The following is a 12031-nucleotide window of genomic DNA, read 5'->3' as shown; positions in this document are numbered from 1 at the left end:
TTTTGGGTGCCTTTCTGTTGAAGCTAATTCATGAAAGTATGTACTCTTAGGCTTTGTTGATGCATTTTTTTCCCAAATGGCACTTCTAATGGTTAGAATTGTTTTCCAGATACAACACGAAATCCAAGGTCAGGTGAAGAAAATGGCAGAGGTTAGCATCTGTTTAATTTAATTTACAAATCCATTCAATACATGGCATTTAAATATGGGAGGTTGGCTACAGTGTTCTCAGCATCTGTTCTTCTTGGGTATTTATTGTTTCTTTGTATTGAATTTTTTCTTGAAAATTAGCAAAAGCTGACCACAATATTGGAGGGGAAAGGAAAGGATAACAGTAAATTAGCAAGAATGAAAAGCTTTTCCCGCGTATGAAGAAAAATATCAGTAGGTAGGCCCCTGAGCGATGAGAGAAATTTTAAAGGTGGGTAAGGAAATGGCTGGACCTGTTATCAAAGAAAACATACTAAGAATGGTGGGAAATCAAAGAACCAAGGGAAACTGGGATAATTAAAGTGATCAATAGAGAAAAGAAAATTAAGTAAGTAGTGGGACTAAAAGCTGACCAATCTCCTGGGCCTGGCTGCTTAGGTCCTAGGGTGAAAGAAAGGGCCAACAGAGATAGTGGATGCATTGGATTTGAGTTTGAAATATTCCCTTGATTCCAATGGGGCAAAGAAAGGGTATGGCCCATAAAAGACCAAAAAGGGTAACCTATGTTTGGAGATGGAAGATGGGGGTCTGGTTCTTGATGAAAACTTTATGTTGACCTTTACAACAGAGGAGGGGATTCAGATACTGTATGTAAAGAGGAGCGTGAAGTATTGGATGTGATAAACATAGGGAAAGAGGAAGAAATAAGGGGATTAGCATCGTTAAAAGTTGATAAATCACCAGGGCCGGATGAAATGTACTCCCAAGTGTTGAAAAGAAGCTTCAATTGACCATTGTTTCCCAATCCTCACTGTATACAGGCGTGGTTCCGGGTGGATTAGAGCTCTAGTAACTTTGCACCTTTATTTAAAAAGAGAGAGAGGTATAGTCTGTCCATTAGGGGAGGAAATATACTGTCCTTGCCTGGTTTGGCTACATGTGATTTGTTTTTTTAAAAAGTTGCCCTCTGAAATAGTCTAACAAGTCATTCAGATCAAAGGCAATGAAGGATGGATGATTAATGCTGGCCCAGTCAGTGTGCCCTTGAGTTATTGTCTTGAACTAATGTTTCTCGTACCCGTTTGGTACACCTGACTGACTTGTTAGGCTATTTCAGGGGGACAGTTCGGAGTCGACTATGTTTGTGCGTCTGGCGTCAAATATAGGCCAGACTGGGTAAAGGTGTCAAATTTCCATCCTTGCGTAGTGAAGCCGCTGGGTTTAACAACAAGCTGGTTCCTTCATGGTCACCATTACTGATGTTAGCCTTTTTTTCCTGTTTTGTTGGCTCATTAACTGAGTTTGAATTCATTAGCTACTGTGGTAGGATTGGAGCTCTTGTCACCAGATCATGAGCCAAGGCCTCTAGATTACTCATCCAGTAAATCACCACAATGCTACCAGACCCCTCCAAGGCAGAGTGAATAGGTTTTATGGAAGGGAAATTGGACAGATAAGGGGAAGCAGTGGGCACATAATTAGAATTTTCAAAAGGCATTTGATGGTGTAACAGTTTGTCACATACGATTTGGGTTCATGGGATTGGGGGTGATATATTCGAGGATTGTTTAACGGACAGAGTAGGAATAAATGGGTTATTATTGAGTTGACAGGCAATGTACGGAGAGAGGCACTCACTAGAAGGACTGGTACTTGGGCCTCCAGGTGAAGACTAATGTGAGGAAGTGTAAAATGGAAAAACAAATGTTTTCTTTCTGGAAAGAGACCAATAAATGTTGGTTTTCGGAGGGAATTGGGTGTCTTTGAATACAAATTACAAAGTTAATTGCATGCAAGTAATTAATAAGGCAAATTGTATGTTGGCTTCATTTTGGCAGGAATTGGCGGGGCATATTTAAAAAAAAAAAAAAAATGTTTTTTTTTTGCTGCTGTTATGTAGAGCATTGATGAGACTACACCGGGAAGACAATGTAGTTTTAGTCCCTTTGCCTACAGATGGATATACTTTGCTTAAGAGTAGTGAAAAACAAAAATTTTAAAAGTATTTTTATTCAAATTTTTACATTTTTACATTTAACACAAGTAACAAAACAAAATAAACCCACCACCAACCCCTGAACCCCCAGCACCCCAACCAACCTCCCCACACCTTGCCACCTCCAAAATTTCTCAACTTCAGGCAGGACATGTGTATGTGATTGGCTGGCCCCTCCCACATCGCTCACAAATATCCTCCACCCCCCCTCAAGTGAAACAAGAGTTAACTGGATTGTTTTGTATCATGAGAGGTCTGTCTTCTGAGGAAAGATTGAGTGGAATTGACACACTTGGAAGGAAGAGAGGTTATCTAGTTGAAACATTATCAGATAGTAGATTCTTATCCTAGCAATAGAGATTTTTGGTTGGACGTAAACTTAGGATAAGTGGTCAACCATTTAGGATTGAGATTAGGGAAAATGTCTTCACTCAGAGGTGTGAATTGTGGAATTCACTAACCAGAGGGCCGGGGTTGAGTTCTAGAGACTCGTATCTATTGTTTTTGACCATTTAAGAGAATGTAGGGATAAAGGGCGATAGTAAAGATGAGCTGGAAGTTCACCGAAGATCTGATTGAATGGTGGAGTGGGCTCAAGGTGCCTTCTCCTATTGCTTGTGTCTTCGGAGAAAGCCAGGCCTGGCTTTCAGAATAGCTGAAATTGTCTATTTGGGGGGAAAAAATTGGCTGAAATTAATTCAATCTTAATGGTTTTGACAAAATATCCAAAGTACCTCCATGTTTGTGGGTGATTCTAATATGGAATGGCTTCCTCTTTGCTTATACATCAATTTGCTGCTGCATATATTCTGCAGTTTGCTTTTAGATAGGAGTTACAATATAATTGGTACTCTCAAAATGGTATCCTGTCAGATGGGGCTAGGGTGGTCTGTATTGTACTCTAAACGTAGGAAGTATTGTCTGTAAATTATGTAGTAATGATTCAATAACATTTTGTGTTTTCTACCCAGATTACCATTTTGTGTCGAGAGAAGAAATGCGTCGTGGCATTGAAGCAGGAGAATTTATAGAAAATGCAGAGTTCTCAGGAAATATGTATGGAACAAGGTTTGTGATGTGATCCTGAGAGATCTGGGGGAATTTAATAGGGTTGATACTGTAGGTTATTACCCCAAAATAGAAGGGGCTGGTTTAGTGCAGGGCTAAAGAGCTGGCTTTTAAAGCAGACCAAGGCAGGCCAACAGTATGGTTCAATTCCCGTACCAGCCTCCCCTAACAGGCGCTGGTATGTGGCGACTAGGGGCTTTTCACAGTAACTTAATTTGAAGCCCACTTGTGACAATAAGCGATTTTCATTTCATTTTGAAGGCGGGGTGACGCTTAACATGACTTATCCTTTACCATCCTTCAACATAATTTGATTGTATCACCTGGAGGTGAAGTAACATTTCCTTTAGTCCAACACCACATATTAATGTCTTGGTTTTAGATAGCAAGTTAAAGGATTGCTTCAAGTTAGCCATCAGAATATTGTTTTTAATCTGGGCTAAATAGCTGGCTTGTAATGCAGAACAAGGCAGCAGCACGGGTTCAATTCCCGTACCAGCTTCCCCGAACAGTCGCCGGAATGTGGCGACTAGGAACTTTTCACAGTAACTTCATTGAAGCCTACTTGTGACAATGTGATTATTATATTAATATTAATTAATTTGCAGGATGTGGATGTCGCTGGTTTGACCAGCATTTATTGCCTATCCCTAGTTGTCGTTCAGATATAATTTACAGGATAGCCTACTCCTGCTCCTTGTTGGTATATTCGTAGGAAGTGACTCTTCTTTCTTGAGGTGGGACGTTACTTTTTACGGAGCAGTGTAGCTGCTTACGTAACCAAAATAGTGACTGACGCTTTTTAGTTCTGTTGTGTAGCTCATGTGACGTTGTTTGTCTATTATATACACTGATCTTTGTCCATCCAACAGCTGCTACCGTAGAACTTTGAAGCTTCACCATTTACTAATCTCTCGCACTCACTCCGTTTCTCAGTCTATGATTTTTACATCTCACACCTCTTTCCTCTTGTACACTTGTTCTTTACTTCTCTCACTGTCTTTCCCTCAGCTTTCTACACACTCCAGCCAGGTGTGTTAAACTACTGGATCATTTATGTTTTTTCCTATTTATCACAGTTGATTCGCTTGTATTTTGGTAACTGTCTAATCTTGTGGATGACTATTAATGATGTTTGTACACAAATTCAATATCCGTTGGGTAAAGAATATCAATTCCCAAGAGTTCTCAGTCAAAATAGATGGTGGAAAGCTGCATTAGTTCAAATTCTATAGCATCCCCTTTAGAGTTCAGTCACCTTTTCAAGGGAATAATCCAATTAGTGGCATCAGCAGCTGTTGTGTAGTCTGTATTAAATAATCAGCAGATATATCCTCACGTGTACTGACCTGCCATTGAAATTGCAGCATGGGGCTTGGATCTCCCCATGCACCCGGTCACCTGCACCACAACTTTGCCAGCCTGTGGCACAGGCAAGATCACATCCCAGCTGGTGCCCTGCTGCCACTATCTCAAATTGTTGCCTTTCCCACTCCCATCTCGCCAAAAAATGGCATGAGAGAGGAAACCTGTAAAAAGAAAGATTGTGAGTGCTTAGTCTCAGGAATGCACTGCCTGAATGTGGTGGAGGCAGTCTCCAGGAATGCACTGCCTGAATGCGGTGGAGACACGATGGGCTGCGTGGCTATAAAGATTAGTGCCTCGATCACTGTCTGGACACGGAGTCTGCACGTTCTCCCTGTGTCTGTGTGGGTTTCCTCCGGGTGATCCGGTTTCCTTCCACAAGTCCCAAAAGACGTGCTGTTAGGTAATTTGGGCATCCTGAATTCTCCCTTTGTGTACCTGAACAGGTGCCGGAGTGTGGTGACTAGGGGCTTTTCACAGTAACTTCATTGCAGTGTTAATGTAAGCCTACTTGTGACAATCAAGATTATTATTAAAATAATTAATTGACTTGTTTTACTTCCAGTAAAGCAGCGGTCCATGAGGTACAAGCCAAGAACCAAATCTGTATTCTTGACATTGACATGCAGGGCGTGAGGAACATAAAGAAAACGGACCTGTGCCCAATCTACCTTTCCATTCAGCCACCGTCGTTTGAAATTCTTGTAAGTACAGTGCCACTTAGCACTGACAGCAAACAGCATTTCCATTGGGCTGTAGGGTATTGGGGATGGGGTGGGTGGGTAGGGGTGGGGTGGTACTTTACATGAAGGCTATTATTAATCAGAGAAATGGAATGTGGAAACGTGTCCCTTATTTTAAAGAAACACTCCTTGAGCAGCATCATAAATACCATATCCACGGCTGCCTACTAGATGAGTATGGAAAACATAGTGGGTTTCAATTTTTAATCTTGTGCTGTCGGTGTCAGTCATTGGGCGCTTGTTCCTATCGTACTTCTAAAGTGGCACTGGCTAGGGGCTGGTTCTGATGAAAAAAATTCAACTATATTGTTGCTCCTTCAGACAAAAGAGAAGTCGATCTTGTAAAGTTTTATATTTTAATAAAAAAGGTTACAGAATTCATGAAAATGTTTTGCCTTATTTGACATCAAGTTCACATTTGGCTTCTGTACTCAGTTAAAGGTTAAATTAACTTCCACCCATAAACAATATTTTTATTCATAATACAAAGTATTGGGTGTATTTAGTCAACACTGTAGGATTATTTTCAGGTGTTAAGAAATGACAGACATTTAAGGAGATATTTCCTATTTCTCAACCAAGATATATTCCACTGAGGAAGAAAGACTCCACCATGGATGCTGCATCCTTCTGGGAAACAAAGGAAGTTAAGGGTGATATGAAATTGAAAGAAAAGGGGTACAGTGCTGTGAAAATTTGTGGTAGGTCAGAGGATTGGGCAAGTTTAGAAACTAGCAAAGGATGACTAAAGAAATAATTAAGGGAGAAATTGGACAATGAGAAAACAAGCAAGAAATATAAAACATAAAAAGGAAGAGAGAAGTTATAATGAGGTGAGTGTTGGTTCCTTCCAGATTAAGATTGATAAATTGGGGAAATGGCTGTAGCTTTGAACAAGTATTTGTTTTAAAGGGAAAAAAAAATATTTATGGGATGTGGGCGTCGCTGGCTCACCCAGCATTTACTGCCCACCCCTAATTGCCCTTCAAAAGGTTGTGGTGAGCTCATTCTCGAATTGCAGCAGTCCCTGAGGTGTAGGTACACTCCTTGTACTGTTAGGGAGGGAGTTTCATGATTTTGCCCCAGCGACAGCAAAGGAACGGCGATATATTTCCAAGTCAAGGTGTTTTTTTTATAAATTTAGAGTACCCAATTATTTTTTCCAATTAAGGGGCAATTTAGCATGGCCAATCCACCTATCCTGCACATCTTTTGGGTTGTGGGGGTGAAACCCACGCAGACACGGGGAGAATGTGCAAACTCCTCACAGACAGTGACCCAGGGCCGGGATTCGAACCCGGGTCCTCAGCGCCGTAGGCAGCAATGCTAACCACTGTGCCACCGTGCTGCCCCCAAGTCAAGGTGTTGAGTGACTTAGTGGGCTTGGAAGGTGCTGCCTCGGAACCTTGGCGAGTTACTGCAGTGCATCTTGTAGATGGTACACAAAGCTGCCACTGTTTGTCGGTGGTGGAGGGATTGAATGCTTGTGGACGGGGTGCCAATCAAGCAGGCTGCTTTGTCCTGGATGATGTCGAACTTCTTGCGTGTTGTTGAAGCTGCTCTCATCCAAGCAAGTGGAGAATATTCCATCACATTCCTGACTTGTGCCTTGTAGGTGGTGGACAGACTTTGGGGGTCAGGAAGTGAGTTACTCATCCCAGGATTCCTAGCCTTTGACTTGCTGTGGTAGCCACAGTATTAATGTGCTAGTCCAGTTCAGTTTCTGATCAATGATAACCCCCAGGGTGTTGATTGTATGTCTTATGGAAAACACAATAAACATCCCAAGATTAGTCAAAATTGGCCACCTAAGTATTCTAATCTCATTTTTCAGGACTTGGCCCATAGCACAGAATGCTCTGGCATCGCAAGAGCACATAGAATCCCTTCAGTGCAGGAGGAGGCCATTCGGCCCATCAAGCCTTACTGACCCTCTGAAAGAGCACTCTACCTTGGCCCAGGCCCACACCCCGCCCTATCCCAGTAACCCACCAAACCTTTTGGACACTAGCTTGGCCAATCCACCTAACCTTCACATCTTTGGACTGTGGGAGGAAACCGGAGTACCCGGAGGAAACCCACTCAGACATGGGGAGAAAGTGCAAACCACACAGTCACCTAAGGCCAGAATTGAACCTGGGTCCCTGATGCTGTGAGGCAGCAGTGATAACCACTGTGCCAATGTGCTGCCCTATTCTTAAATACTACTTAAATGTTATGAAAGCTTCTGCCTCCACCATCCTTTCAGGCAGCGAGTTCCAGAATCTCATCACCCTCTGGGTGAAAAAGATTTTCCTCACACACCCTCTAAACCTCCTGCCCCCTTACCTGCATATATGACTGCTGGTCATTGATTCCTCCACGAAGGGGAACTGTTTCTGTCTACTCTGTCTATGCCCCATATAATTTTATACATCTCATGTCCCCCCCACCCCCCCTCAGTGTGCTCCAAGGAACACAATCCAAGTCTATCTAACTAAAACTTTCCAACCCAGGCAACATCCCAGTAAATCTCCTCAACACCCTTTCCAGTGCTATCACATCCCCCCTTAATGTGGATTCCAGAGCTGCACATAACACTCTGTCACAACCAACATTTTATACAGTTTCAGCATAACCTCCCTGCTCTTAAATTCTATGCCTCGGCAATAAAGACAAGTATACCATATGCCTTCTTGATCACTGTATCCATCTGCTCTGCTACCTTAAGAGACCAGTGTACATGCAGATCAAGATCCCTCTGATCCTCGGTGCTTCCCAGGGTCCTGCTGTTTATCATGTATTCCTTTGCTTGTTTGTCCTGCCCAAGTGCATCATCTTGCACTTATGCGGATTGAATTCCATTTGGCACTGATCAGCCCATCTATACCCTCTTGTAAATTATCCAGAAATGGTAAAACTTGGACTTTATGTTGACTGTACAGAAATTTTGAAGCTGTTATACCATACAGACATAGAATTTACAGTAAAGAAGGAGGCTATTCGGCCCATCGAGTCTACACCAGCTCTTGGAAAGAGTACCCTACCCAGGCACACATCTCCACCTTATCCCCATAACCCAGTAACACCACCTAACACTAAGGGCAATTTTGCATGGCTAATCCACCTAACCTGCACATCTTTGGACTGTGGGAGGAAACCGGAGCACCCGGAGGAAACCCACGCACACATGGGGAGAACGTGCAGACCCCGCACAGACAGTGACCCAAGCTGGGAATCGAACCTGGGACCCTGGAGCTGTGAAGCAATTGTGCTAACCACTATGCTACCGTGCTGCCCATACCTACAGCTTTGATTTTCAAATTAAGTTCATCATGTAATCCTCCAATAAGCTTGTCATTTTTCCTCTAAAATGATACCTGAGAAATTGATTGCAACATCGATGTAAACAAAAAAGTTATTCTATAAAATTTGTATTCAGGAACAACGACTGAGACAGAGAAAAACGGAAACTGAGGAAAGTTTGCAAAAGAGGTTGTTAGCTGCAAAAATGGACATGGAATTCAGTAAGTATTTGAAAAAATATTTTCTGATTTTTTTTTTTGCATATTCTTGTACCTATAAAAATCCTATTTATGTTAGGATGTCGTGTTAGCAGTGTGAATGTTGAGAGCTGGTTCACTACGTTTTACCTTGTGTCTATGTTTGAATCGGTTTGTTTGGAATCTCTAGCTTTTGGAGCCTAGCTCCTTATTCATGTGAGCTACGCTCCAAAAGCTAGTGATTCTAAACAAACCTGTTGGACTTTAACCTGGTGTTGTAAGACTTCTTACTGTGCCCACCCCAGTCTAACACCGGCATCTCCACACTATGTTTGAATGGCATTGAAAAGCAGCTGGGGAAAGGATAGGTGAATGTTCATTTAACCACACTTTATACTATTTTTGTGAGGGGAGTAAATTGGTATGGGATTATAATTGTAAATACGATGAGCCCTGTTTGTGATAAATCTTTGTGTATTTCTGTTCTGCAGGTAAAGAACCTGGAATGTTTGATAAAGTGGTAATTAATGATGTTTTAGAAGATGCCTATAATCAGTTGAGATCAGTTCTTATTGAGGTGAGCTAATTGTAGATCAGCCTACACACTTAATCTTTAGTAAGAACAATGATTCGTTTGTGCACTGAACTGTTATTATGAAATGTGGCCATTTACCACCAATGGGAGCAGAAAAATGAACTGATGCTCATCTTTGAAATAATAAAAACATTTGGATACAATCCACATAGTGAATGACGATTTTGACTCATTCTAGTGTTTGGATCAAAAGGTTTTGGGTTCAACCCTACTTTGTGCAAACTGACCCGTTGTTGTGCTGGCTGAGAGGGCTGTTGCTGTTGGACTGTCAATGGTTTAGTGATGTTAACAATCCCATGACACTGTTTAAAGAGAAGCAGGTTCTCCAAAGTGGTGGCAATCTCCCTCCTAAGAGGTATTATTATCTGGTCCTTTTTAGGATCTTAGTGAGAGGTGTGAATTGGAGATGATGGTCTTCCATTTGTGTTGATGTTCTTGGTGAATACAGGGCTTCAACACGCCAAAATAATTAATCCTGAGTCTTTCCAACTTTAATCATTTCATTTTCAGCACTTACAAAGTGGATTTTGTTCTACGAATAGAATACTTTGTGCATTGCAAATATTGTGAACCGTTTGCCTTCTGGGTTCTGGAAGATCTTATTTATGATAATTGCAACCAGTGCACTCTGGGATGGCCAACCTGAGTGAACAGTTGGCCTTGTGTCAAATTATTGAGAGGCAGATTTTTATCAGTGAAGCATTCAAGAAGACTGCTGGGGTTGGAATATGATTTACTGGTACTTTCAATGGGAGGGATAGATCTCTTAAAACGGTGCTAAAACTCGGAATCTGAAGCTTGATTTTGGTTTCGGACAATGAAATTAAATGAAAATCGCTTATTGTCACAAGTAGGTTTCAAATGAAGTTACTTTTAAAAGCCCCTAGTCGCCACATTCCGGCGCCTGTTTGGGGAGGCTGGTACGGGAATTGAACCGTGCTGCCGGCCTGCCTTTGTCTGCTTTAAAAGCCAGTGATTTAACCCAGTGTGCTAAACCACAAATGCTCAGCACAACATCAAGGGCCGAAAGGCCTGTTCTGTGCTATACTGTTCTGTTCTATGAAGCTGGTGCTCAGCTTGTTTCTCTCCTGGAAAGATGTAAAAACTCAAAACTTGACTTAATAGGCAGACTATTGGAGAAGGAAAATGGGAAGAACCAGCAATTGTGATCTTAAGGGACAGAGGAGTTTTAGAATTCAAACACGTTGAGGAAATATCACAATAGAAAATTCAGTTCCAGTGGGGAAAGAGAGTGATGGAGCTGTGCGTGACTTTAACAGCTGCCTTTAGGAAAAGAGAATAAGGGTAGGAAACTGAAGGATGTTTTTAAAAAAAAGGAATTATTTGAATTGGGAGAAATGGTGCAAAACTGACTGCAGTTGTTGTAGATTAAGAGGAAACCGATTCAGTGTTGCTGCGAGAGCAGTTCAGATCAGTAAAAGTAGATTGTACTTTGCGTTATGCTTTATTTGTTTGTGATTTAAAACAGACTGCTTCCTTATGTCTCCTCTTTGTTTTATTGTAGGAAATTCAAAAGGCGAAAGCCTTACAGAACTGAACTAGTTCCAAACTCCATTCCACCAGAAATTCTAACATTCCATTTCGGCAACGTATGCAAAGTAGGAAGAATGGAAATTTCTAAATAAAGCATCCATGTATTTATTTAATATCCTAACATGCTTTTTTAAAAAAAAAAACTTTATTTTTGTGTTGGTCTGTCATTACTGACTGGCATTCCAATTTTTGCTATCGTCTCATGCCCTATGAATATTTAAAAAATATTGGGGAGTCCTTTTTGATTGAAACAAAGCAATGGCTTTGCTGGATTTTGTTGCTTGGTATAATGAGGAATACTCTTTCTGTGATGCTTTGCAGAAAGTACTTGTGCGCAGTTTTTATAACTTGTTTTTTTTAATGTATATACTGGAAACTTGACTCTAGAGTCAACTGTAATGCAACACTCCAAACACAGGCCACTATTACTGTTGTATCTTGTAATGTTGAATAGAAGAAGACATAATCATGATTGGACCAGTGGAAATATGAAGTAGACTTGTACAAAGGTAACTTGAGAAAGCTGATGCTGTCCCACAATTTCTTTAATTTTTGAAATTTGCTTGTATATGAATGTTATTGTCTCATTAGTGAACGTACACTTAACTGTATTGAAGTAGGAAGAGAAGAATTATCTTTATTGAGGAAATATTTCTGAATTTTTTACTTTGAATTCCCCCTCGCAAAATTATTGTATTTACCAATGTCTCTGGGGGTTAAATAAAATGGATGAGAAAAGCTTGAATGTTGTCTTTATTCTATTATTATTGGGACAGTGACCACAGTTATGAAACAGATATGTATACAGTAAGCTCTTAGTTGGCCAAGTGGCATCTGAGGAGAGAACAGACATGGACAAGTCAACATTTTAGGGTTATGGACCCTTCAATAGATTTGAAGATTATTGAAGACCAAACTAGTTTAAAAGCTGAGGAGGAGGGAAACTCTTGCGCACATACACTCCTGAAAACATAAGAATGACCTGTAACCTACGTTATTGAAGATCAGACGATAGCTAAATGGTATTTACGTGTGATAATGCCCAAGGAAAGAAATCAATGTCTTATTCAAATATACT

The 12031-nt window shown here is 41.0% G+C and overlaps 1 protein-coding gene across 7 annotated transcripts in view; it reads left to right on the top strand.

The window, feature by feature from the left end:
- The window catches only part of LOC119966563 (guanylate kinase-like), a 48639-nt gene extending 36941 nt beyond the window's left edge, over positions 1-11698 (top strand). For 6 of the 7 annotated variants that reach the window (XM_038798460.1, XM_038798463.1, XM_038798464.1 and 3 more), the window contains 6 exons: positions 110-151; positions 3118-3214; positions 5145-5283; positions 8744-8828; positions 9296-9381; positions 10925-11695. In XM_038798460.1, the coding sequence (XP_038654388.1) occupies positions 110-151; positions 3118-3214; positions 5145-5283; positions 8744-8828; positions 9296-9381; positions 10925-10957 (482 nt within the window). In that variant the 3' untranslated portion in view covers positions 10958-11695. Of the gene's footprint in view, positions 1-109; positions 152-3117; positions 3215-5144; positions 5284-8743; positions 8829-9295; positions 9382-10924 lie in introns of all 7 variants that reach the window. The other variant, XM_038798461.1, reaches the window with a different exon arrangement.
- The last annotated feature ends 333 nt before the right edge of the window (positions 11699-12031 follow it).

This window comes from Scyliorhinus canicula, chromosome 5 (genome assembly GCF_902713615.1).
Source record: "Scyliorhinus canicula chromosome 5, sScyCan1.1, whole genome shotgun sequence".
In the NCBI taxonomy this organism is placed as follows: domain Eukaryota; kingdom Metazoa; phylum Chordata; class Chondrichthyes; order Carcharhiniformes; family Scyliorhinidae; genus Scyliorhinus; species Scyliorhinus canicula.
The sequence above is the reverse complement of the archived record's forward strand: the minus strand, read 5'-3'. Positions and strand labels throughout refer to the sequence as shown.